This window comes from Sorex fumeus, unplaced genomic scaffold (assembly GCF_029834395.1).
Source record: "Sorex fumeus unplaced genomic scaffold, SorFum_2.1 ptg000019l, whole genome shotgun sequence".
Lineage (NCBI taxonomy): Eukaryota > Metazoa > Chordata > Mammalia > Eulipotyphla > Soricidae > Sorex > Sorex fumeus.
Window position 1 is genome coordinate 38,740,001 of NW_026606076.1, and position 26,414 is coordinate 38,766,414.

General features: G+C 61.9%; 1 protein-coding gene across 3 annotated transcripts in view; it reads right to left on the reverse strand.

Moving 5' to 3' along the window:
- The window catches only part of MKNK2 (MAPK interacting serine/threonine kinase 2), a 37,778-nt gene extending 13,850 nt beyond the window's left edge, over positions 1-23,928 (reverse strand). The window contains exons 1-14 of one of the 3 annotated variants that reach the window (XM_056112769.1): positions 23,764-23,928; positions 23,434-23,569; positions 20,937-21,024; positions 20,737-20,838; positions 20,546-20,643; positions 18,601-18,680; positions 18,439-18,512; positions 18,218-18,322; positions 18,063-18,118; positions 17,879-17,974; positions 17,374-17,568; positions 16,393-16,557; positions 15,945-15,988; positions 13,899-15,815 (exon numbers count right to left, since the gene is read on the reverse strand). In XM_056112769.1, the coding sequence (XP_055968744.1) occupies positions 15,575-15,815; positions 15,945-15,988; positions 16,393-16,557; positions 17,374-17,568; positions 17,879-17,974; positions 18,063-18,118; positions 18,218-18,322; positions 18,439-18,512; positions 18,601-18,680; positions 20,546-20,643; positions 20,737-20,838; positions 20,937-21,024; positions 23,434-23,484 (1,395 nt within the window). In that variant the 5' untranslated portion in view covers positions 23,485-23,569; positions 23,764-23,928 and the 3' untranslated portion in view covers positions 13,899-15,574. Of the gene's footprint in view, positions 1-2,511; positions 2,931-13,898; positions 15,816-15,944; positions 15,989-16,392; positions 16,558-17,373; positions 17,569-17,878; positions 17,975-18,062; positions 18,119-18,217; positions 18,323-18,438; positions 18,513-18,600; positions 18,681-20,545; positions 20,644-20,736; positions 20,839-20,936; positions 21,025-23,433; positions 23,570-23,763 lie in introns of those variants that run through there. The other 2 variants (XM_056112767.1, XM_056112768.1) reach the window with 2 other exon arrangements.
- Positions 23,929-26,414: the final 2,486 nt, after the last annotated feature.

Consider the following 26,414-nt stretch of genomic DNA (forward strand, 5'->3'; position numbering starts at 1 on the left):
ACCCGGGTTCGATTCCCAGCATCCCATATGGTCCCCCGAGCACCGCCAGGAGTAATTCCTGAGTGCATGAGCCAGGAGGAACCCCTGTGCATCGCAGGGTGTGACCCAAAAAGGGAAAAAAAAAACAGACTTGGGGGGGTGTCCCCGTGTGCATGCATACTGCTGACCGGGGCTCCCTAGGGGGCAGGGGGGAGGCAGAGTGAGGCAGGGGCTATTCTGCATCAAGGGGGACGTCAAGGAATATTCTGCAAAGCCCCCCCAGGCTGCTGCTGACTGGAGATGCGGAGGCAGCCCCTTTGCTGCTGGGAGGGGGGGGTCCCAGGTCAAAGGCCTCCTGTCCCTCACACCCCTGTCCCCCAGCACCCAGAGCTCACAGCACCCAGCCTGGCAACAAACTCGAGTCGCCGTCCACGGTGCTGCAGAGCCCCCCCAAGGAGCCAGGCCCGAAGGTGCCTCTGCCCACTCCTGCTCACACCTGGGGTGCACTGGAGGCCTGTCCCCCTCCACTGGAGCCAATCTGGGGGGACTCTGTGGTCAGGCGGGGGTGGGTCCCGGCATCCAGGTGCCAAGCGGGGTCACTGAAGCAGCAACTCATGCCACTCCTCTGGGGGGGTCGCCTCTGATGGAATCAGATCTGGCGTCACCACCCCAAGATCCATCCCCGCACCCTCCCCTCTCCAAACCCAGTTCCAGGGGCCACATGTGGACACCTACTGGGGCGTGGGCAGCACATTTTCAGGAGGAAGCGGGGGCCTTTCGGTGGCCTCTTGGGGGGAATCCTGATGTTGATCCCGGTCACCGCCTACAGGGAGTCTCTCAGGATTTCCCTGAGGATCCCATTCCCACCCTCACCCCTACTCCAGCCCCCAGAGGCTGGTGGGAATCAGCAGCTGGCCAGCACCAACACAGGTCACCTAAGCACCACGAGCTCTTCCCAATACACTTTGGACAATGCAGGGGGGAATCTGCACCCTTGCCTGCCTGTCTACCCACCCGCCTCCTGACACCAGCATATCCTGAGTGCAGCTGAGACCCCTGAAACGCCACCCTCCTTGGGAACCTCCAGGGTCTGCAGGCTGGGTCCCCCTCCAGTCCTCTTGGGGGCCTCATGCCCATAAAAACCACGAGGACAAGAGACTCCGTGCCCCCAGAGACTGGAGCAATAGCACAGCGGGAAGGGTGTTTGCCTTGAACACGGCTTGACCCGGGTTCGATTCCCAGCATCCCATGTGGTCCTCAAAGCACCGCCAGGAGTAATTCCTGAGTGCAGAGCCAGGAGTAACCCCTGTGCATCACCGGGTGTGACCAAAAAAGCAAAGAGACAAAAAAAAAAAAAAAAAGAGAGACTCCATGCCCCAAAGTGGCCACGACATGGGGACCCCCGTCAGCCCCTCGCACCCCTCCCTCCAGTCTCCCCCCAGGAGCCCAGCCAGTGGTGCCCTGACAGGATGGGGTGCCCGGCCACACCCTTAAAGGGCTGGGGTTCTGGCAAGCCCCGGAGGACCAGGCAGGCTGGGAGTCACCAGCAGCCAAAGGGCCCCGCCCACCTAAACTTGGGGGGCCCAAGTGGACGACAGAGGGGGCTGCAATACAGACAGGGACAAACCAAGCTGGCCGGAGCCTCCCAGCAGAGGCCACATGGAGGCCGCCCGGAGGGATGGAGGTGCCAAGAAAAAGCCAGGAAGAATCTTCTAGAGGACTGCCTCTAAGATTCTGCGGTTCCCTCTAGAGACCCTCATCAGAGATGGACGCCCACAGGGGTGAAAGCCTTCCCCAGACCAAACCCCCAGACCCCTCCCCAGCTGACAGCATATAGGCAACCCCACTGCGCACAGGGCCTGGAGATTGTCCCCATCTGATCCCCAGCACACAGAGGGGGCCTGGCTGGGGTGGGAGCTGGGACAGAGGGACCCACCCAGGAGTTGGGGGGGGCTGCAGGCTCATGCTCCAGGGGGAGCAGAGGGGAAGGAAGGAAGGAGCAGGAAACCTGGGGGGGGACAGAACTCCCGGCCCCACCCCGGGGTGGAGAAGGAGTGAAGGGCCGTGATTGAGCATGGGTGACAGCCATGGGGGAGGGGCTGGCACAGAGCCTGAAGCCTGTGGAGCTGGGGGAGGGGCGCTGAGGCGGCAGGAGGGGGGATGGGGGGCCTCAGATGAGTCCAATCCAAGGCCCCGCCTTCCTGGCCCCGAGTCCCGGGGGCCCGGCCCCCGAATCGATCGCGAAGTGCTGGATTGGAGAGGGTCGTCCAGGCAAAGGCCTGGGGACGTGCGGTGGCCTGCCCGGAGGGGGGCGTTCTCCCGGATCGCGGGCACGGGGGGATGACAGGCTCCCCGGAGTTCCCAGTGGAGGGGACTCGGGGGGGGGGGCCCGGGGACGGTGGGGGGGTCCTGCAGACGCCCGGTTCGAGGATGGGGCGTCCGCGGCTCTGGAAGTGAGCGGCGTGGGGCGTGGGGGAGGTGGCGGCGGGGCCCCCGGCGGGCCCGGGGGTGGGGGCGGGGACCGTGGCCCACCTGTGCGCGGGGATGCGCTGCGAGCTGAGCCCCTTGCCCACCAGGAAGTGCACGTCGCACAGCACCTCGTTGTTGAAGAGGAAGGCGAAGCGCTCCTGCACCGTGGGCTTGGTGGCCTGCCAGTTGTACACGGGCTCCCGCAGCAGCGCCCCGGGCCCCGGCTCGTCCGCGCGCTCCCCGCCCGCCGCGGCCTGCGCGCCCGGCCCGGCCCCGGGGCCCGAACCCGCGCCCGCCGGGGGGCCCGGGGCGGCGGCGGCGGGGCCCGGGGCGGCGGCGGCGGCGGCGGCGGCGGCGGCGGCGGCAGCGGCGGCCGCGTTGCCGGGGGCCGGGGCGGCGTTGGCGCTGGGACCCGGGCTCCCCGCGCCCGCGCCGACCCCCGGCGGACACGACGCGCGGCCGCCGCTCCCACCCGCCGCCATCTTGTCGGGCTGCGCGGGGGCGGGGCCTGCGCGGGGGCGGGGCCTGCGCGGGGGCGGGGCGGGGCGGGGCCGGCGGGGCCGAAAGGCGGGCCGCGGGCGGAGGGCGGGGTCTCTGGCGGGGGGCGGGGCCTGGAGAGGCCCGGGAAGAGGCCGGCTTGGGCGGGGCGGTGGCGGGAGACTCCGGGCCGGGTCTGGGCAAAAGGGCGGGGACTGAAGGCGGGAACGAAACCTGAGGATGGGGCCGGGGCCCGAGGGCAGACTGAAGCGGAAGCCCGAGGACCGGAGGGTGGAGCCAGGAGGGGATGGGGCGTGGCTTCCTCCTTGAGGGCGTGCCCCAAAGGGACGGGGGCGGGGCATAAGGTGGGGTTTGTAAGGGACCGGGGCGGCCGGGATAGGAGGAGACCGAGCTGCGGGCGGGGCCCAAAGGGGATGAGGGCGGGGCTTTCAGGGTCATGGGCGGGGCCTGAAGCGGCGAAGGGCGGTAGCTGAGAATCTGTGGGCGTGGCCTGTGGGGGCCAAAGGGGCGTAAAGAAGGCGCCTGGAGGGGCGTGGCCAAGGGCGAGTCGCAAGGCGGGGCCTATGGGCATGAGGGGCGGGTCCCGGAAAAGGGGGGGGCTATAGAAGATGGAAGAAAAGAAGGGGAGAAAGAAGGAAAGGAGGTGGAAGAAAGGAGGAAGAGGAGGAAGCGGGACAAGGAACAAGACGCGGGGCCAGGCTGAACTTCAGACCTGGGACCCCGATACTCAATGCCATGCACCTCAGATCCTCACTCTGGAGCCCAGATCCTACCCCCACCAGCTCTCTCCAATGCCCAGGGCACCACCAGCCCTCCTCATTAACCTGATATCCCCCGAGACATACCAGCTCTGCCACCTCCGCCACCCCAGGCCAGTCTAACCAGCCTGAGGACTCCTGAGATTCTGCCACCTGGATTCCCTTAGGTCCTGAGACCCTCTGGAAAGCTTGAAAGTGCCAGAGAGAAGCAAACAGCCCTCTCACCTGTGGTGTTGGCATCCACATGTAACTCGGATTAGAATTCAATGCTTTTCTTCATCAGCTTTTCCGTTTCCTCTGTGTGCCGCTATATTTTTTTTTTAGGGGGGGGGACAGTCACACCGATATCGCTCAGGGGTTTCTCCTTGTAGTGTTTTTGGGAATATGCGGTGCTGGGGGCTGACTAGGTGCTTCCCATATGCAAAGTATACACTCAGCTCCCTCCTGGGTTTCTTACAAAGATTGGGATCTTTGCACATCAGAGGGGTATACACATGGATACAATGTATAGCATTTAGCAAGGGGAGAGAAGTATCTTTATGAAAGGACAGTTTACCTGAATGAAATCAAGAGTGTGGACACAGCAGAAGTGAATGGGTAGAGATTAGAATCAGGAGGACAGGGGGTTAAGGGGCTCCAGCAATAGTAAGTTCTATCCCATAGGGTCCCCTGAGCCCCACCAGGTGTGATTCCTGAGTGCAGACAGAGGTGTAACCCCTAAGTATTGCTAGATGTAACCCAAAAACAAACCAAAAAATGACGAGGATAAAACTCTGGTCTTGCGCACAGCCAGAATCCTTTCAGTTCCTGCACAGTCCTGCACATCAAGCACAGTCCCCTGAAATCAAACAAGGGGTAGAGGTGATAATATAGTGGGCAGGGTGCTTGCCTTGCACGTGGTTTGATCCCCAGCATCCCATAGATGAACACCATCTGAACACCATCAAGAGTAATTTCCTTTTTTTTTTTTTTTTTTTTTGCTTTTTGGGTCAGACCCGGTGATGCTCCGGGTTACTTCTGGCTCTGCACTCAGGAATTACTCCAGGCGGTGCTCGGGGGACCCTATGGATGCTGGGAATCGAACCCGGATCGGCCACGTGCAAGGCAAATGCCCTACCCGCTGTACTATCGCTCCAGCCCCCAAACAGTAATTTCTGAGCTCAGAGCCAGGAATAACTCCTGAGTATTGCCAGATGTGCCACCCTCAAAAAAAAAAAAAAACTTCACAAAATTCCAGCCTGGCACCCAGAATATAATTTCACCATCTTTTTCTCCTTTTCTTTCTCATTTTTATTTTGGGGGCCACATCCACCAGTCCTCAGGTCTTTCTCCTGACTCTGCTCAGGGATCGCTCCAGGTGGGTTCAAGGATCACATGAGGTGCTGGGGGTTGAACCCACTTGGCTGCATGCAAGGCACGTGCCCTTCCCACTGTACTGTAACTTTGACCTTTATTATTATTTTTTTTGAGGTGTGGGGACATGGACCAGGGAACTCCAGGACCTTATTGTGTCCTAGTCCTGTGGGCCATCTGCATTTTCCCGATTCGGTTCTGGGGCCATGCCCGGTGTTGCTGGGGGACCATGTGGCAGTGCTGGGGACCCAATGTGGCTGTCCTGCTTGCAGAGCTTGGGTTCCACCCTCCGAGGCTCTCCTGATCCTCAGCCCTCATCCCCGCAGACATCAACAAAGTCCAGACCACACCGCCCATGGGCATCCCTGAATCGAAGCACGCAGAAGCCTTTGTGCTGGGTCTGTGGTGGCAGTCAGTGACATTCTCCTGACAGTGACACCCCTAATCCTGGCTCTCTCAGAACCCTTGGGATTCCGGCCCCCAATACTTGATTATCTGTGAGTTCCACTGTTGGATAGTAACCCTAAGTGCTTTGTTTTATTTATGTATTTATTTATTTGTTGCCTTTTGGGTCATACCCGGCAATACACAGGGGTTACTCCTGGCTCTGCACTCAGGAATTACTCCTAGCATCGTTCTGGGGACCATACGGGATGCTGGGAGTCGAACCTGGGTCAGCCGCGTGCAAGGCAAATGCCCTACCTGCTGTGCTATTGCTCCAGCCCCAACCTTAAGTTCTTAAGGCTTCATCAGTGAATTGCCCCTTTTCCTCCACCCTCCCCCACCTAGAGAAGCTTACAGTGCTCTTATGAGCACCCCTAATCCCCCGAGTTTATCTTCAACCTTTCCATTGTGCTTTATGTCTCATTGTTACATTCCCCAAGTCACTCTTGCTTATCAGCCAAAACTTCTGGTGATCCTGGACTTGTATTTATTGTGAATTACTGTGAAATACTTGCTTTCCTATTTCCCCGATAGCCTTTTTCGTATTTTACTACAGAGCAATGTTCTTTGGTTAAACACAGAAAGACCATCAATGCTGTGTTCCTAATATTTGGGAGTTGATTGACTCTGAGATATATCTACTTCCGGGCATCCATCATAATTACTTGACTCAGGCATCGGTGCCATACTTCCTAACACCCCAAAAAGCGGGGGGGCAGGCACTGTGCACCTTGGGTGGACCCAGAGCGAGCAGCAAAGCTACCTCAGCATCAAAATGGGACAGTCTAGAAAGCATAAAATCACGATCTTGATGCAAGCTGTTAAGATTTAAGAAACAGGACTCCCATGGGGGAGAACAAGCTGAACTGGCCTGAGGACTTAGTCTGGGATTTACGGTAAAAGCCTTGCTTGGCCTCAGAGCCCAGAGAACTAAGTTTTGGAATCGGTATCTCTCACTGTGTTTATCCGAATAACTGAAAGTATTAATAAGAAGTAAATGTCACCGTTTAATATGTACAACTAAAGGGAAAGAGAAAAACAATATAGATGTTCCTGGGAGAAGGTGTCTCCTTGAGTTAATCACCCCCCCCCAGGCGCTCTTACCTCTGTAAATAATCCATCTTCAGACGTTTTATAAATGTGCCAACAACTCTGCATTAAATGGGCCATTTTGACCATCAGTCTGTCTCCCCGTCTGTTCCTCTGCTGGAGAGGCCTGAGGAGGTGGCTTTCAGCCACCAAATTTGTCGCACACCCAGTTTTGGGTTTTTTTTTTGTTTTTTTTTTTTTGGCTTTTTGGGTCACACCCGGTGATGCTCAGGGGTTACTCCTGGCTCTGCACTCAGGAATTACTCACGGCTGTGCTGGGGGGGGGACCATATGGGATGCTGGGAATTGAACCCGGGTCAGCCGCGTGCAAGGCAAATGCCCTACCTGCTGTGCTATCATCTGAGCACAGCCAGGAGTGCATGTCTTTTTTATTTTGGGGCTTGTGGGCCATACCGGGCGGTGCTCAGTGGGTCACGCCTGGCTGACGGTGCTGGGGATCAGGGTCAACGGCAAGCAAGGCACTGGGTGGGGTGGGGTGGGAAAATCTTTAATTCCTGTGTTCGCTCCTGCCCCTAAGGCAGTTAGGACAACCTGTTAAGGACAGCCTGTGTCCTTAACCGCAGGCGAGACGAAGCCTGGTGGTGGCCTGTAGAGGCCGCTGCGGGACTGGTCAATCCCAGGTCCCTTTCGGCACTCGGGACTCCATTTTCTAGAAAAGTCACGAGGTTGGTTTCTCTGGGTGCGGCCCTGCCACTGACTGTCACCAGGATATTGTCGTCTTTGCAGGCAAGCTGTCTGACATTGAAGACAAAACATAATGTAGCAAGAAGGTGTGTGTGTGTGTTTTGGCGGGGGGAGGGGGGGAGTGTCCGCAAAAGATTCTGCTAGACCAGTCCCCCACAAATCAGCTTCTTAGCTTGAGAATGATCTAGATTCGGGGGCGGAAGGACTGGAGCAATAGTACAGCAGGTAGGGCACCTGACTTGCATGCAGCTGGTCTGGATTCGATCCCCAGAGCCAGGAGTAAGTACTGAGCACTGCCCGGTGTGGCCCCAAAACCAAAAAAAATAAGTAATGACCTAAATCTGGGATAGAGCTCAGGTCACATGTGAGGCCCAGGTTCGAATCCCCCAAGTGCAGAGTTAGGATTAGAAAAAACCCTCGCCGGAAATAAATCATTGAAGAGTCTCCATGGTGGTGGGAGCAGGTGGCAGAGAGTCCTGTGGGTGCTTTGCATGCACCTTGAATCCCCGGCATCCCAAATCCCAGAGCCCAGGACTAGCTACCCCTGAGCACTGCCCAGAAACAGAAGAGAAATTTTTTAAAAAGTCCCTCTTTGCGGCTGGAGTGATAGCACAGCGGGTAGGGCGTCTGCCTTGCACGGAGCCAATTCTATTCCCAGCATCCCATATGGTCCCCCAAGCACCGCCCAGGAGTGATTCCTGAGTGCATGAACCAGGAGTAACCCCTGAGCATCGCCAGATGTGACCCAAAAAGCAAAAAAAAAAATTTTTTTAAATGTTCCTCTTTGGGGTTGAAGTGCTAATACAGCAGGAAAAGTGCTTGCCTTGCATGTTAACAGACCAAGGTTTTTTTTTTCCCCCCCCATTTCGGGTCACACCCAGTGAAGCTCAGGGATTATTTCTGGCTCTGCACTCAGGAATCACTCCTAGCTGTGCTCAGGGGACCAAATGGGATGTTGGGGACCAAACCCAGGTCAGCCACAAGGCAAAAGCCCTATTCTCTCGATCTATTGGTCCAATCCCTGGGCTCTGCTTAAGATCCCCAGAACCCCGCCAGGAGTCAATGATCCCTGAGCGGCAAATCAGAAGCGAGTCCTGAGCAACTGTGGGGTGTGACCCCCCAAAATAAAAATAATCACTCCTTCTTCATTCACTTTGACCACATTTGACTGAACAGAGTAGATGGACAATATGCATATTATTAATCAGAAAGTTCCATGGAAGGCACTGCTCGCGCAGATTAGCGGTGCTAGTCCCATGTCCTACTCGAAGCCAGGCAGTGCCTGATGGAGGGATAATACATCTCAGAGGGCGTGATTTGCATGTCACCCACTTAGTTTTGATCTCTGGCCCTCCACGGCGGTCCCTAGAAGTCGTGCCAAGCGGATCCCTGAGTGCAGAGCCAAGAATTAAGCCCTGAGCACAACCGAGTGTGGACCCCAAACAAACCAAAATGGGGGGCCAGAGAGATAGCCCAGCGGGTAGGGTGTTTGCCTCACACACGGCCAACCCGGGTTCAATTCCCAGCATCCCATAGGGTCCCCCAAGCACCGCCAGGAGTAAGTCCTGAGTGCAGAGCCAGGAGTAACCCCTGAGCATTGCCAGGTGTGACCCAAAAAGCCAAAAATAAAAAGTCTGAATGTATGCATAAGAAGGTGGGGGGCAATAATGCTATAGGCATGATAAGATGACCGCTCCCTCAACCCAACCCAAGTGTAAGTGAGGCATATCCTTGCAGGAAGGAAACTTGTTTTTGTTATTTTTTTAATATTTTTTTTGGTTTTATGGGTCACGTCCTGTGATGCTGAGGTTACTCCTGGCTCTGCACTCAGGAATTACTCCTGGCAGTGCTCAGGGGACCCTATGGGATGCCAGGGATCTAACCCGGGTTGGACTTGTGCAAGGCAAACACCCTTACCCTCTGTACTATCACTAGAGCCCCCTGGAGTTTTTTTTGGGGGGGGCACCCACACCCAGAGGTGCTCAGGGCTTATCTCTGGGCACCCAGGGGGTCACGCCTGGTGGGCTTGCTCGGGGGACCATAAGGGTTGCCAGGGATCAAACCCATGTTGGCTACTTGCAAAGCAACACAGTCCCGAAGTCCTATTTATTGTTTTGCAGGGAGAGAATGTGGAACTGGGGTGACAGGAGACAGTGAGCCTGAATTTGGAGTTCAGGTGCTGGGGAACTCACAGCCTCTTCAGGTGGTGGGCAGGCAGGTCCCAAGTTAGCCCCATCCCCAGGAGTCTGTTCCCAGCAGGCCAGGTCATGGCCACAGGCTTTGGCCCAGGAGTGGGGGCCCCTCCTCGTGGCTGGCTCCAGTTTCCCCACCCCAGCAGCCGGCTGGACTGAAGACCCGGACTGGCCGATGCTGCCACTGGAGCCAGGACATGAGTCCCGTAAGGCTGGGACTAAACTCTACCTAGTCCGGAAGCCCCAGCCCCTACTGATTCGTTGTTTTTAGTTTTTGGGCCACACCCAGCAATGCTCAGCCCTTCCTCCTGGCTCTGCGCTTAGGGATCACTCCTGGCAATGCTTGGTGGACCTTGTGGGATGCCCAGGATAGAAGGCGGGTCGGCCACGTGCAAGGCAAGCGCCCTCCCCGCTGGACTGTCTCTCCAGCCCTATTTATTAGTATTTTGATTTGAGGGCCACGCCAGGCGACAGAGACAGGCCCAGTGGGGCTCAGGGCTGACTCCTCACTCCCAGCAGGGCTCAGAGGAACTGAGGCAGTGCTAAGGATCGGACCCGGGCCAGCCACAAACCCCTGCATGTATTCTCTCCGCCCCCACCCCAGGAATTCAGCTCTCTTCCCGGACCCCCAAATTCACACTTTGTTGTTTTGAGTCACACGCTATAGTGCTCAGGGCTGACTCCTGATTCTGTGCTCAGGGATCACTCCTGGCAGGGTTCAGGAAACCACATGGGGTGCCAGGGAGGAAAACCTGGTTAGCTACATACAAGGCAAATGCCATCCCTGCTATCCTAATTCCCTGGCCCTGCAAATTCTTATATATATAATCCCCAAATGATTTTGGTATTAGGGCCTTGGCCAATGGCCCCAGGGATCACTCCTGTTAGAATTCAGGGGACCTCACGTGATGTCAGGGACTGAACCCAGGCTGACTGGATGTAAGACACTTTCCCCGACGTCTATCGGTTTGGCTAAAAAACAATCTGGAAGGGCCAGAGAGATAGGACAGCAGGAAAGGTGCTACCGTGCATCCCAGGGACCCCCCCCCCCAGCCCTTCCAGGAAGTGATCCCGGAACTCAGAGGCAGGAGTCAGCCCTGAGCACCACCAGGTGAGAACGCCACACAAAAAGAAACGCATTTTGGGTTTGCAGAGAAACCCCAAAGGGAACAGAGTCTGCGCATGGTCCATGAGCCCCTGCTGCAGGCCCTGGCTGATCCATGGCCAGGGGGGTTCGGGGGGGGGGGTGTTGGGGGCTTTCAACAACCTGCACAGCCTCCAGCTTCTGCCAGGCCGAGCTTTGGCTGCGCCTCTACCAGGGGCCACGTGGCGGGCCAGGCTGCAGAGGAACTGCAAACAGCAAATCCCATGGGTCCCAGAACTGGCTGTGCCCAGCCCGACTTGGCAGGCGGCAGGGGGCAGGGAGCGGTCAGCCGAGGCAGGCTGGCAGACAGGGCGGCGGGGCTGGGTGCCACCTGGGCGGGAGGGCGCTGTCTGTGTGGCACCCCCAGCCCCCCTGACTGACCAGGCATGCCAGGCTGGACAAGGGGCAGGGAGCTGCCTTCCTCCCAGGAGCCGGAGCTCTAGCACCGTGGGGAGGGTGCTTGCCTTGCAGGCTGCGGACCTGGGTTCGATCCCCGATCTCTTGGGATCCCTGATCCGATCCCTGGCATCTCATGGTCCCCTGAACCTGCCAGGAGGGATCCCTGAGTGCAGAGTCTGGAGTGATGCCGAGCAAAGCCAGGTGGGACCCAGAAAACAAAAATAATTCAAACCCAGAGGTCGCCCAGCTGCTGTTCAGGGGACCCGCGTGCTCCCAGGTATCACTTTGACCACCCGGTCTCCGTGTTCAGCATATTGTGGGGGTGCTGGTTCGGGGTGTCTGTGGGCCCCCATCTGATGGGACCCTGGGCTATAGCTTGCTCATGGTCAGTGGGTGGTACATGTGGAAACAGACTATCTCTCTGGTCCCCAACTTTATTATTATTATTGTTAGGGGTCACATTCAGCGGTGCTCAGGAACTACTCCTGGTGGGGTTCAGGGGACCCTGTGGAGTGCCAGGGATCGAACCTGGGTCGGCAGTGTGCAAGGCCAATGCCCTACCCACTGTACTATCTCTCCTGTCCCAAAATTTTATTATTTTGTTTTGGGGCCACACCCAGCAGTGCTCAGGGCTGACCCCTGGCTCTGCGCTCACAAATCACTCCTCAAAGGGTTTGGGGACCCTACAGGGTGCCAGGCATCGAGCGGAGAGGACTGTTTGCAAGGCAAATGCCCTCCCCACTGTCCTATTGTCCAGCCCCCAAGCTTATCTGCAATAGCAGGAATGCCTGTGTTCGGGGACACATTTCTGGTGAATGATCAAATCAGGGACACATCCAGCAATATCCAACCCAAGCCAACCACAACACACACACACACACACACACACACACACACACACACACACACACACACAGCTCCACCTCTCAGGATGAACATGGGATGGCAGGCTTTGATGCTCGCCCCGCGTGGGTGCCCCTGGGACCCAAGCTGCTCAGGGAGAGCAGAGCCCTGAGGCACCCTCCCAGGGTGGGGTCCTAGCGAGGGAAACGTCCAGAACAGGCCCCTCCCCAGACAGGAAGTGTGGCATCCCAGGCCTGCTAAAGGGACAGGTTTCCTTTCCGAGTACAGAATGTTCTGGAACTCTACAGAAGATTGTAGTTTTGTAAATGACTGAAAACCAGGGGTCAAAGTCATAGCACAGAGAGGAGGGCGCTTGCCTTGTTCATCACCGACTCGGGTTTGATCCCTGGGATCCCACAGGGTCTCCCGAGCCCCGCCAGGAGTGATCCTTGAGCCCCTGAGTGCAGAGCCAGGAGTCAACCTTAAGCACCACAGGATGTGCCCCCCCCAATAAAATATACTGTACTTTGATTTTGGGGAGGGCTGTCCAGTTGTGCTCGGGGACCGAGGAGACCCTCCAGGCCACGCAGTGCTGGGAAGCTGTGCGCCTACAGTTGGGGTATGGCCAGGGGGTGCAGGGCTGGACTCGGGGTCCCACGGCATGCAGACCAGCCAGTTCTTTGCACGGAGCGCTGGTACAGAGGGGAAGGTGTTTGCTTGGACACAGCCCACCCAGGTGTGACCCCTGGCACCACATACAGCCCCCCAAACCCAGCAGGAGAGATCACTGTGTGCAGAACCAGGAGACGAGTACCGCTGGGGGTGGCCCAAACCTCCCCCCAATCAAAGGTGGGGGAACCCAATAGTAAAGAGCGTTAAGGATGGGGCTGGAGTGATAGCACAATGGGGAGGGCGTGTGCCTTGCAAGCGGCCAATCTGGGTTCAATCCCTGGCATCCCATAGGGTCCCCCAAGCACTGCCAGGAGTCATTCCTGAGTGCTGAGCCAGGAGTAACCCCTGAGCATTGCTGGGTGTGACCCAAAAAGCAAAAACAAAAAAACCAGCGTTAGGCCTGAGGTCTGGAACATGGCTGTCCTGGGTATCACAGTCCCCCGAGCACCTCAGGGTGTGGTTCTCACACTGAACTGCTCCCAGAGGCGGAGAACTGCTGGGAAGCACCTGAGCACCTCTCAGAACCCTCCCCCCAAAAACGATGGGGCTCCCCAGCCCCACTTAACTGTTGCCTGAAGGCTCCTTGGGAGTTGGAGCTCCTCCCCAGCTCCCCACGTTCCTGAAATGTGCCCCAGATCCGGGAGCCCCCACACCCGCGCACCTCTGCCGCGCCAGCCCCGGCCCCAAAGGCAACAGGGATTCCTCCGCACACTGCCCGTCTTTCCCAGACTCCTCTGGGACCCACTACTCGACACATGAGGAAACCGAGGCACAATCAGCTCAGACCCTGCTGGGTGCTGCCCTTCCGTCTCAGCCTTTCAGGCCCCTCTGTGGCACCCACCTCCGTGAAGTTCTCCGAGATCCCGCCCTCCCCCTGGGATCTGATATGAACCCTGAACTTGGAAGGCAGCTGGCAGAAGTATGCACGCTTGAGGGTGAGGCGAGTTCATCTGGCAGGAACAAAACTACGGCTGCAAGTGAGGGGTGTACCAGCAGCAGCCCAACTAGGGCTGGGGGGGGGGTGTGCACACAGCAGGAGCCTAATTATGGCTGAGAGTCAAGCGAGTGCATGCAGCAGAGCAGAAGCCGTGGGACAGCGTCCAGAAGCGGCTCGTCCCACCCCACCCCACCCCACCCCACCCCATGCCTTTCTGCAGCCAAGTGCGTCTCTCCAGATAAAGGGGCGCCTTCCCCCACCCCCCACGGTCGCCTAAGCACAGCCCTGGGGCGCGCCCGCCTTGCAGCTCTGGGCTCCTCCCGCCTCTGCACGCAGCCTGCCACCCCACGGGCGGAGGGTGCCCCGGCGCCCTCCCGCCGCGCCAAGGGGTGCGGGCTCCGACGGGAAGCAGGGCAGCCTCTGGTTTTCTTTTATTAAATCCTTACAAAACAGAATACAAAATTCCGGCGTGGCGGGCGGCGGGCGCGGGCTGCGTCGGGGGCCGGTCTCGGGGGCTAAAGTGCTTGGATGTGTCGCCCCGACCCGGGCAGCCCTCGGGCGTCTCTCGGACACGTGGTGGCACTGACCTCGCTCATTCACAGTAACGGTGCCCGCCGGGCCCCGGGGCCCACCCCGCCGCGCTTCATACAAAAAGGCAGAGAGCCCCCAGTTTGCAAAAATGTGGGATCACTGATGGGCGGGGGGGGGGGGGGTGGGGGCGGTGGGGCGCGGGGCCGGGCAGGCGCACCCCGGGGTCTTTGGAAAGGCAGGCCACGGGCGGGTCCAGGCACGCGAGGGGGGGCGCAGCCCCCACCAGCTGGCCCTCGTGTGACTGGGGGCGGCGGGGGGTGGGGGGTGGCGAGAGAGGGTGTGTCCGTCCGCGTCCCCGCCCACGGGGGGTGGGGGGCCCCGTCAAACATTCAAGTATTTCCAACAACAGGGACGCAAAGTCGACTGAGAAAGGGCCCCGGGCGGGCGCCGAGCGAGAGCGAGCGCGGCGCGGGGTGGGGTGGGGGGACCCCCCCCCCCCGTGGAAGCGTGTTGTAGAAAAGGGGGAGGGGAGGAAGCCTGCATTGCATAGAGTACCCCACCCCGGGCGCCGGCCAGGGCCTCGGGCTCCCCAGCCCCACGGGACCGCGGGTCACGCGACGTGGGACCTGGGTGGGGGCGGGGCCGCGGTTTCCTGAAGGTGGCAGGTGGCGGTGGCGGGGGTCTGCCCTCCGGCCAAGAGGGGGGTGCAGAGCAGGAGGGCAGAGGGCCGGCGGCGGGGGCGGCCCAGGGAGTCAGGGGGGCCGGACGCGGCCACAGTCAGACTGAGCCCTGAGAAGGGGCACCGTGCGTGTGGGTGCCCGGGTGGGGTCCGCGGGACCCCCTCGTCGGCTGACGGGGTCGTGTCCGGCTCCTCCGGAGCCCTCCGGGGCCACCCTCCTGGGTGGGCAGCGTCCCCGGCAGGCAGGGAGGGAGGGAGGGAGGGAGGGACGTTGGCTGAGAGCCGGAGGAAGCCCCGGATTGTCAGTGTCTGGGGGGGGCGGGGATCCCCGGGCCCCCTCCCCGGGATGGGGCGCCCTGCCCCCCCCAGCCACCAGGCATCTTTGGGGTGAGGGATCCAGGGATGGCCTGAGGGCAGCCGTCCCTGAAAACACGGTGGGGGAGCCGGGGGGAGCGCCCCCAAGCTCTGGAAGACGGCGGAGCCCTCCCCCTCCTGAGTCCCGGCTGGGCTGGGGGGCCTTTCACAGTACGTGTGAGCGTGGGGGGGCCGGGAGGGGCGGGGGGCGAGCCCAGCCACACGCGCCCCCGCTTGCTTCGAACACCGTAAAAATGGGGGAGGGGGTAAAGACAGTGGGCGGCGGTGGGGGAGTGGGGTCGTGGCGGGGAGAGGTGGAAGGCCAGAAAAAAAGGGGGAAAACCCAACAGCAAAAAACCTTATATAAAAAGACCCCCCCAGCCCCCCGCGGCCGGGATTCCCGCGGGGAACCCCATGGGGGTGGGGGTGGGGCAGCCCGGGTCACGGCTGGTAATAGCTTAAAAAAATCTTTAGATCTGGGGGGAGTGGGGGAGAGGGGGGCCTATGTACAGAGGGGACGGGGACGGGTCACGCGTGGTCCCCCACCAGGACCAGGGGGGCGGCCGAGAGGCTGCCGCGCTGCTGCCGCCGCTGGGCCAGCTGGGACTGGGACGGCGGCGACAGGCGCAGGCACCGCGACGCAGCGCGGATGACCCGCGGCGGGCCCTGCCCGGCCTCCTCGGCCGCGCCCTCCTCGCGCTGGGCCAGCTGCCGGTTCATGGCCATGGCCTCGGCCGCGAAGGACGTGAGGTCTTTGGCACAGCTGTTCCTGCAGGGGGGACACGGGCAGCGGTCACAGAGCAGCAGCCTCACGTGCACGTGCACGCATGAGCGCGCACGCACGTACACACACGCAACGCACACACACACTCTCTCCAGTCCCCTGAGCGGGTCTCACCTCTGCAGGACCATGGGCGTGGGCAGCGTGTTCTCAGGAGCGCACTGTGGGGGGCACAAGAGGGGCTGCAAAGCTGTTCCCCCCACCCCTCCCCACCCCCACCCCACCATTCCAGTCCCCCGATTTTCCTGCAAGGGAATAGGGGCCCTTTGTTTTTTTTTTTTTTTGCAGGGGGGACACACCCAGAGATGTTCAAGGCTGACTCGGGGTTCTGCACTCAGGAACCACCCCTGGCAGGGCTTGGGGGACCCCCACGGGATGCCGGGGGTCGAATCCAAGTTGGTCATATCCAAGGTAAGTGCCCTCCGCGCTGCGCTACAGCCCTAGGCCCTGGCCCTTAGATTCTGGGGGTAGTCCCCCTGCCCAGCAGCTCAGATGACTACTGGGTGAGCCCAGGGGCTGCCTCGCCTCTTCCATCAGGCTGGGGCCCTCAGCTCAGCGCACTCACCCCCTGCACCCAGGGGTGCTGGAGAACCTGCGCCGCGCTTAGCCTCTGCTTGGCGTCCCGCACCAGGAGCCTGGAGATGAGGTCTTTGGCGGCGGCCGAGATGTGGGCCCAGTCCTTCTCGGGGAACTCATACTTCCCTTCCTGGATGCTCTCGAACAGCATGTTCTGGGGGGAAGCAGGCCAGGAGTCTCAGCCACCGGACAACGGACACCACCCCCTGGCCTCAAGCTCCATGGGTTGGGGTCCCGGTGGATCACCTATCTGGGCGGGAAGTGGGGATTTGGTCCACCAGGGTTCTCCCGGCTTCCTGATTTCCCAAAGCTTCAGAAAACGCCAAGAGGCAGTGCCTGTGGTGGGCCAGGAGTGGGCCCAGCCCCAGACGGCGCCCAGAATGGCTCGGGGTGCTCAGGGTAGGCCCTGGGGTGCACAATGTGTCTGTAAAAGCAGGTCCCCCACTCTGCAAGGGAAGGAGCACGAGAGCAATCTGGGGAGGAGGGTGGGCGGTACTAGAAGGGTTATGTGGCATGTATCTGCAGCGCTGCTCTGTGTGTGTGTGTGTGTGTGTGAACACTGCTATATGTCTGTGTTTGTGTGTGTGCAGTTACACTGCTATGTGTGAAGGATACTGTTACATGCGTCTGTGTGTGCAGAAACACCGCGATGTGTCCAGGGATACTGCTGTGTGCACGCGCACGCAGGAACAATACGTGTATGCACATGCAGGGATGCTGTGTGCGTGCGTGTGTGAGTACAAGAGCATCGCCGCCCCTATGTGCGCCTGTCCAAGCGTGTCCGCGGTCCGAGCACCGCCGTGTGCGTGTCTGTCTGCAGGGGTTTCACCGTGTGCACTTGGGTTCTCTGGGGGTCCCAACACCACGTGCCTGGGAAGCGCGCGGGCGCAGAGCGGGGGTGCGATGGGGGCCGGCAGGGGTCGGGGCGACCCTCCCACCCCCCAGGCTCCGGGGCAGCCCCTGCCCCTACCTGGCAGGCCGGGCAGGCCTCGCCGCGGTCCCAGCCGCAGTCACTGCCACAGTGGCCCACGAAGGGCGGGTAGCCGCTGAGCAGGATGTAGAGGATGACGCCCAGGCTCCACAGGTCGCAGCGCTTGTCGTAGATGCTGGCCTCCTCGCTGAAGGCCTCCACGACCTCGGGCGCCATGTACTCGGCGGAGCCGCACTGGGGGCAGAGGAGCGCGCCGCTGGCTGTCAGCCGGCCCAGGGACACTTCCGGCCCGGGACGCCCCGCCCCTCCCGGGCACCCGCCCCACCCACCCGCCAATCGGAGGCCCGGAGGGAGCTCACCCCGCCCCCGCCTGACCGCGGCCCCGCCCCCGCCCAATCAGCGGCGCCCTCCTCCACGCTCAGCCAATCGGGAGCTGTTGCTAAGCGGAAACCGGGACTGGCACGGTCAAACTGCGGCTGGCACCTCAAGGGCCGCGTCCCCTGCCCCCTCCGCTGTCCCCTGCCAGCCCCCTGCGTGCCCTCACCGGGGTGAGCAGCTCCGGCGTAGAGATCGGGGAACAGTCCCCGTTGAGCTTGATGCCACTGCCCAGGTCAAAGTCACAGATCTTCACGGGGGAGACCTGCGCGCACGGGTGGTGAGGGCCAGGCTCACACCCCCTGCCCCTCGCCCCTCCCTGCCCCGCGTCCCCGGCGCCCCGCACCCCTCACCTGGTTGGGGTGCTCACAGAGGATGTTTTCTGGCTTTAGGTCCCGGTGGGCGATGCCTGCAGGGAGGAGGAGGCGGGACGGTCAAGGGTGGGAGCCCCAGGACACGTCCGGGAACCGGGCGCTGACGTCGTGGGGGGCCCTGGGCACGCACCCACCTTTGTTGTGCAGGAAGTCCAGGGCGCTGGCCACGTCCTGCACCACCACACTGGCCTCGAGCTCATTAAAGTGCCTTCTCCGGTGGATGTGGCTCAGGATGGAGCCTGGGGCGAGGGACACAGAATGGGGAGAGGGGGGGTGGCGCTGTCAAGGGCTTGAATGTTCATGGAATGTCCAGCCCACAGCAGCGCCCCTGGAAAGGAGCCCCGTGGCCACTCACCCCCATGCATTTTCTCAAACACCAGGTAGAAGCGATCCTCTTCCTCGAAGAATTCGATCAGCTCCAGAACGTTCCTGGGGGCAGGCCAGTGAAGAGTGAGGTGTCGACGGAGCCGGGTAGAGGGGCAGGAGCCGCGGTGGGGGGGGCAGGGGGTTAGGTTACCTGTGTCCTTGGCACTGGTACAGCATCTCCACCTCCCGGAACACCCTACTCCGAATGTGGCCAGGCTGCTTCTCGATGATCTAAGACCAGGTTGGGGGGGGGGGGGGCGTCAGTCGGAGCTTCCTGGGCATGGCCTGGCGCTCTGAGCCCAGAGACAGGTCCCAGAACTTGCTACAAGTTCGAACTGTCACTTCTGGGGCCCAGAATGATAGGACACGCAGGAGAGCGTTTGTGTAGGATTTTTTTTTTTGGCTTTTTGGTTCACACCCGGTGATGCACAGGGGTTACTCAGGAATTACCCCTGGTGGTGCTCAGCGGATGGATGCTGGGAATCGAACCCGGGTTGGCTGTGTGCAAGGCCACCACCCTCCCCGCTGTACTATCGCTCCAGCCTGCGCTTGTGGCTGACCCAGGTTTGATCCCCAGCCCTGCCAGGAGTGATCCCTGAGCACAGTCATGAGTTAAGTCTCAAGCACCTGAACACAAACAAAAGAGAACTTCTACCTCGGCCTAAGCAGAGGGGGGTCAAACCTCTTCCCTAGGGGTGGCAGGTAAGGAAGGGGTATAAATAAGAAACTGAGAGATGGGGGAACTTACAGCCAGGCCCCCCCAGGCATCGGAGTTCCGATCTGGAGCCTGGGTCGCCAGCCCGCTCCCCTGCCAAAACGAAAACCCCGTTCCCCAAGGTATCAGGCCAGGCCCTGGGTGCCTGGACAGCCACCAAGCTGGAGCCCACGCTGTCCGGGAGATTGGAGGGGCCTGAGGTTAACGGCCAGTATTGCACTCGTGTCGGGGACCCAAGCCCTGCACCTCTGCCCCCCCACTCTGGCACCAGGAGTGGGTTTCGGACCAAAGGGAAGGGACTGTGGGCCTATCCCTGGACCAAGGGATCAGCCAGTCACCCTGTGGACCAGCCCACTCTCTGGGGACACAGCCAACGAGGCAGAGCCTGGAGCCCCAGATGCTGCCAACAACCCAGCCTTCCAAGTGACCCCAGGCCTCCCCACTGCAGGAACGTGACTGCCATCTGGACGATTATATCAGTCCAGCCGTTTCCACCCCAGCCTCAGTTTCCCAGTCTGGCGCAGGAAGCGGGGCTAGGAGCCCTCCAATGTTCCAAAGGTGAGAGGCGCCACTGTCCATCCCCCGCCCCCGTCGCCCCAGGGCCAGCTGTGGGGGGGGGGGGATGGGCCGGGATGCCCTCGAGGCCCGAGGCGCCCAGCCAGCTGGGAGGCATCTGCCTGCACAGCCAGTGGCCGTGACCTGCCATGCAGGGAGTCTGGGGGGGAGCATCACCTGGCAGGCCCAGAGGGTCCATGCTTCGGGCACAGTGCCCAGGTCACAGGTCACCTAGGGTGGGGAAGGGCAGGGGGGGGACCCTGGTGTCCCCGAGCGCCGAACCCTCCTGAACATCTGCTCTAAGGTCATCTTTGAAAATTCTATTTTAGTCCCACACTCAACAGTGCTCAGCGATCACTCCTGGCAGGGCTCGGGGGACCCTGTGGGGTGCTGAGGATCAAACCCAGGTCGGCTGTGTGCAGGGCAAGTGCCCTCCCTGGCTGTCCTCTCCCTCTGGCCCCAGAGTGGGGGATGGGGGGGTGAGGTTTTTTTTTTTTTTTGGTGCATTTGTGGGTCACATCTGGCGATGCACAGAGGTTACTCCTGGCTTTGCACTCAGGAGTAACTCCTGGCAGTGCTCAGGGGACCATATGGGACACTGGGAATCGAACCCGGGTTGGCTGCGTGCAAGGCAAACGCCCTACCTGCTGTGCTATCTCTCCAGCCCTGGGGGGGGGGGGGGTAAAGTATCTGGGGGTGGGGCTGGCATCCTCCCAAGGCTGCCCCCATTCTGGCATGGGGGTGGGGAGGTGGGGAGGTCCAGCCCTTGGTGTCTCCGCAGGCTGACCCAGGCCCATCCCGGCACCTCGGGGCCCTGTCAGCTCACCTTGACCGCGTACTCCTGGTTGGTGATGAGGTTGACGCAGGTCTGCACCCGGGCATGCGCACCTTCCCCCAGCACGTCCTCTTGCAGCTGGTACACATCTGGAGCGCAGGGTGGGCCGTCGTGAGCGCGGCTCTGGGCCCCCAGGGCCCCTCCTCCCCTGCCCTCGCCCCCCCAGGCCCCAGCCCGCTCACCTTCAAACCTTCCGGAGAAGCTGTCCGTGGCCCGGCACCGTTTCTTCTTCTTGCCTCGCTTCCTGGCATCGGGGATGTCGATGGGCTGACTGGCGGGCATGTCTGCATGGGGGCGGGGGGAGGCACCTGGGTGAGGTCCCGCCAGCCCTCCTCCTTGGCCGGCGGCCCCCCTGGCCTGCCCCGCCTGCCCAGTCCCTTACCAGGGCGGGTCTGACACTCCAGGCTGTAGTCGCTGTCCTCCTGCTGGGCCTGGTCTAGAGAGAAGGCCAGCTCAAAAGGGTTCTGCCCCTGCAGAGAGAGATTGAGACAGAGACGCTCAGGCCCAGCCTGGGGGTGGGGGGGAGGCCTGGAACCCCAGGAGTGCCCAGCCAAGGCCCCGCCTCTCGGCTCACCTGCAGAATGAGCCCGCCCGCCCCGTCCTGTCCCTCCCGGGCAGCCAGTGGGAGGGTGACTCACAGCGGCCCCGGGCAGCCTCTGCTTTCCCACAGACGCCCCAGCTCGGGGCCCCACCTGGCCCCATTCTCCACCCCCCACCCCCCCCACAGCAAAGAGGGGGACGCAGCCAGCCTCCCTCCCGGGGCCTCTTCTGCTGTCCCGCCTCCCGCCCCCAGGGCACTTGCTAGCCCTAGACTGTCCCTGGGGACCCCGGTCATTCCCCAGTGCCCGACAACTTCCTGGTCACCTCCTGACCCGGCCCCCCACGCCCCCGCCCCGCCTCCGGCCTCCTTGGGAGGGGGTTCCCACGCTGGAAACAAAAATGCAGCTGCCCCCACCCTGACCTGCCCCTCTCGCCTCCCCCCTGCCAGCCCAGCGCCTGGCTGAGAGTCACACACACATACACACACCCCAGCGCCTTGTCCCAGGTCACCCAAGCGAGTGGGAGGATGGGGGGGCGGAAGGCGGAGAGGGAGCACCCAGGGGAAAAGGGGGCGTCTCTCCTGAACTCCGAGGGAGAGAGCTAGAATAGATGCTTCAGGGCTGGGGGAGCCCGGAGGTGGGGAAGCCGCGCGCCCCCTGCACCTGCGCCAGGGGACAAGTTTCTGGCCCGGGCTGGCCTCAGGGCCACCAGCAGCTAAGGTGGCGAGGATAGGCCTGAGGAGATGTAGGGGGCTGGATTCCTGCGAGGGCAGAGCGAGGAGAGAAGCCAAGAGAAGCCCGTGGAGGGGTTGGAGCCATAACATAGCGGGGAGGGCGTTTGCCTTGCACGCAGCCGACCCAGGTTCGATTCCCAGCGTCCCATAGGGTCCCCCAAGCACCAACAAGGAGTAATTCCCAAGCACAAAGCCAGGAGGTAACCCCTGTGCATAGCCGGGTATGACCCAAAAAGAAAAAAAAAAAAGAGAGAGAAGCCGGTGGGTCCCAGTGCAGGGACAGCCCACACAGGGCTCCCCATACAGCCCCACTGGGGGGTCCCCTAACGCCTCTGAAAAGCCTCCTCCTTCAGAGCCCCGCCAAATCTCCTCTTGTTTTGTCTTGGGGTCACACCTGGTGGTGCACAGGGGGTCACTGCTGGTGGAGCTGGGTTGTAGGGGGCTCCGTCCCAGGGACTGAACCTGGGGTGGTCGCATGCAAGGCTGGTGCCCCACCACGTCCCATTTTGAAACAGGAAGACCTCCCCTGGGGAGCTGGGCAGGGAGGAGGGCACTTCCCGCAGTGTGGGCGGGCCGGCCTGCAGGCAGGGTGCTTGGCAGGAGATGGTGGGAAGCATCCAGAAAGTTCGGGTTTTGCTTTGGCCGCTGGGCAGGCCTCTCGGCTCCCGGCCTGCCCTAGGAGGGCACCAGCCACTAAGGTGACTCTCCTGCAGGGCCTGGACACTCGGTGCCAAGGGCAGCCGCCACCGCGCCCTCACTGAAGGGGGTGGGTGGCGGGGTGGGGGGGTGGCGTTAAGGGTGACAGGCGTGTGGCCCGGGTGGGGCAGCTGGCCCTGGTGGGACGCGGCCGGACAGGCCTGGAAATTCTCGTCCCAAATAACCACCTGTACGCCAGTGCTCACACACACACGCACACACATACGCACACACCCAGCCCTGCTTTCTCTGCAGGACAACAAGTCCTTTGCCCAGCCAGGCCTGGGGAAGGCCATTATATAACCTGCCTGGCCAGCGGGTGGGGAGGCCGCTGACATCACCGCGTCCCCTGGGCCAGGCCCCGTGGGGCCCCTGCCCAGCACCTGCCGTCCCCCCTCCCCCCCCAACACACACACACACCCCCCCCAGACTTCTCATCTGAGAGCAGGGTTGGCTGCGGCCGCCGTCATGGGGCCACCGCAGCAGAAACTTCTTGCTCTGCTCAGACAGGAAATAGCGCTAGGCCCCGGGTTTCGGGGAGACTTTCACTGTGCTCCCCACTTCTGCAGACCAGCAGAGAGGGGAGCAGAGCCAGCCCCAGCCCACCCCGGCTGGAACCTACAGAGGCTCCCAAGAGACTGAGAACAGCCCCCCAGCCCCCCCCCTGCCGCCACTCTGCACCCCAGCACACGGCTGAGCCAGCCGTGCAGAAGCCAGGGTCCCCGGGCGCTGGGGGCAGGACGGCGGCCTGCGGGCACCCTCCCGTCCACACGCCTACAACCGGCTGGGGCAGCCCAGCTCGCGGGATGGGGGGGCCCCCGGGGGCGGGTTCCGCGGGCGCCCTCCCCCCCCACCGGCCGCTCGGGTGGTCCGGCCCCACCGATGCCCCCCAAACCGACCGGGCCCTCACCTTGAACGAACGGTGGAAGCCCTGAAGTTCGGCTGTTTTCTTCTGCACCATCTTCCGTCCGAGCCCCGCCAGCGGGGGAGGGGACGCGGGGGCCCGGGGGGCGGCCCGTGGGCGGGGGGCGGCCGGGGAGGGGACCCTGCGGGCGGGAGCAGACAAAGGAGGGCGTGAGTGGCCGCGGCCGGGCCGCCGGGAGGCCGGACGGGCGCCGCGAGGGTCCCGCGGGGGGAGCCCGATCTCCCCGCCCGAGTCCGGGGCTCCAGCGGACCGGACCGGACCGGACCGAGCCGGGGCGAGTCCAGGCCGGCTCGCAGCGGCCGCGGCGGGACTCACCGGGCTAGGGCCGCAGTGCCGCTGCCGCCGCCGCCCGAGACGCGCAGCCCGGTCCCCGCTGCGCGGACCGCGCGGGGAACAGCGCCGCCGCCGCCACCTGGGCCGCCGCCGCCTGGGCCGCCGCCTGGGCCGCCGCCACCGCGGACTCCTCCACCCTGGGCCGCCGCCGCCGAGAGGAGCCGGGCGCGCCGCGCCGCCGCCGCCTTTATGGGCCAGAGGCGCAGGCCCCGCCTCCCGGCGCAGGCCCCGCCCCCTCGAGGCTCCGCCCACACGCGTCCGGGGGCGGGGCCGGGCGCCGCTGCGGCCGCGGGGGCGTGCCCGGCGCTTGCGCAGTAGCGCGCCGGTGCCGGGGCAGGGCGGCGGGGTGCGGGGGGGGCACCCCCAGATACTAGGAGCTTTTCTAGCTCCCCTTAAAGGGGAACGCCGGGATTGGCCTGCGCGTCCTCACTGCGCTGCTGGAAACCCGCAGCGTCCGGATCGGATCGAGAGCCCCGAGCGGGGTCCTGCTCTGTGCCCCCAGCTGCGTGGGCAGGGACTCCCGGGATGCCCTTACTGGCATCTTCGGGCAACTCCGCTGATCCAGAATCTGCCTGGGCTCCCGCTTGCCGCCCCTCACCCCAGAACCTGACCTGGTTCCCGCTGGCAGCTCGCAGGCACGGCGGCCCCAGCTCTCCAACCCACGCACTCCCAAACACGCTTCTGCGGGGGCGGGTGGGGGGACGCTGCTTCCCTAGGGGACCTCCCTGCGGGGTTCCCTCCACTGGCAACAGGCAAAGGAGAGCAAGTCAGGGGAGAAGCGCCACTTCCCCCTACCCACTCACGCACAAAGCTTCAGGAGCAGGAGTTAAAACAATCCCACTGGGGGGGAGCGCAGAGGGAAGGCCACTTACCAGCGGCAGCGGACCCGGGTCCCATCCCCGAAACCCCATAGGGTCCCCCAAGCCCCCCTCAAAGAGTGATTCCTGAGAGCAGAGCCAGGACCAACCCTGAGCACCGCCGAGTGTGGCCCCAAACGACAAACAAAACAGGTGCTGGATCTACGGGGGGGGGGGCTGGGGGGCGCGGGTTCAGTCTGCGGCATCCTATAGGGTCCCCCAAGCACCGCCAGGAAGAATTCCTGAGTGCAGAAGTGAAAAACCGCTGAGCATTGCCAGGTGTGCCTGCCCCCTCCTCCTCCGCCCACAAAAAAAGTCCCAGGTTTGGCTGGGAGGGAGGGAGGGTCCCCTTGACTCCTGATAGGTCCCTGTCCTTGAGGTCTGCTCCAATCAGAAGCCTCACAGACGAATATGGGGAGGCAGGTTGCTTGGGGCTGGGAGCTGGTCGTCCCTTCACACCTCCACCCCACCCCCAAAATCCCGAATTTGTTGAGGTTCGTCGCTCCCAAGTCACCAGTTCAGGCTCTGGAGCAGAGAGCTGAGACCATGGCCACGCCCTCTATGTGTGAGTGTGTGGTGGGGGGCAGCCTGATCCCCACCCGGGCTCCTGTTCTCCCTTATCCTCTACATGCACATGTGCATGTGTGTACGTGCTTATTGGTTCCAGCTTCCTGGGTGGGGCTGTGGGGCTTGCCCAGGGCAATTCCCTTCTTGTCTCCTTGCAGCACCTCTTGGTGTCCTCCACTCCTCCCTCCCAGGTGGTTAGTGCCTGCATGGTTTTTGTGCTTTGGGGGGTCACACCCAGCTGTGCTAGGGGATTACTCCTGGCCGGGCTCAGAGGGAACCCTGTGGGATGCCAGGGATGGAACCCAGGTGGGCTGTGTGCAAAGCCAGCGCCCTCCCCACTGTGTTATGGCACGAGTGCCAATACACATGGTGGTTGTACCCTGGAGGATGGCACCAGGTAGGTACAGAATATTGGGCATCAGTCACCACACCCTCCGACAGTATCCAGGCAGCCCTTGCGCAGGGGACTCTGCCAATCAGAGAAGCTGCCAGTGTGTGTGTGTGTTCCCGAGCTGAGGCTGAGGTGGATGTGTCTGAACTGGCTCAAAGTGCCAGTCCTGCGCCTGCAGGCATGGTCTGCTGCTATGGTGGTAGCCAAGTACCTGTCGGACCGGGATCTCACACTGCAGCGCTTGCCTGAACTGTGTGAGGCCCTGGGTTCCATCTCCCCATCACCTTCACCCTCACAGAAAAAAAGAAAAGGGGCCAGAGCAATAGGACACAGAGGAAGACCCTTGCCTTTCATTGTAGCTGACCCAGGTTCCATCCCTGGCATTCCATAGGGTCCCCTGAGCACCACCAGGAGTGATCCCCTAGCACAGAGCCAGGAGTCAGCCGTGAGCAGCACCAGATGGGGCCCCAAAACGAACAAACAAAAACCTAACAAGTGGGGATCAGAGAGATAGTACAGTGAATGCGGTACTCGCCTTGCAAACCACTGACCCGGTTCGATCCCCAGCACCCCATATGGTCCCCTGAGCACTGCAAAGAGTGGTTCCTAAGCACAGAGCCAGGAGTAAGCCCTGAGCACTTCCAGGTGTGCCAAAAAATAATAGGGGCTGGAGCAATAGCACAACCGGTAGGGCGTTTGCCTTGCAAGTGGTCGACCGGGGTTCGATTCCCAGCATCCAATATGGTCCCCCGAGTAGCGCCAGGAGTAATTACTGTGCATCACTGGGTGTGACCCAAAAAGCAAAATAATAATAATAG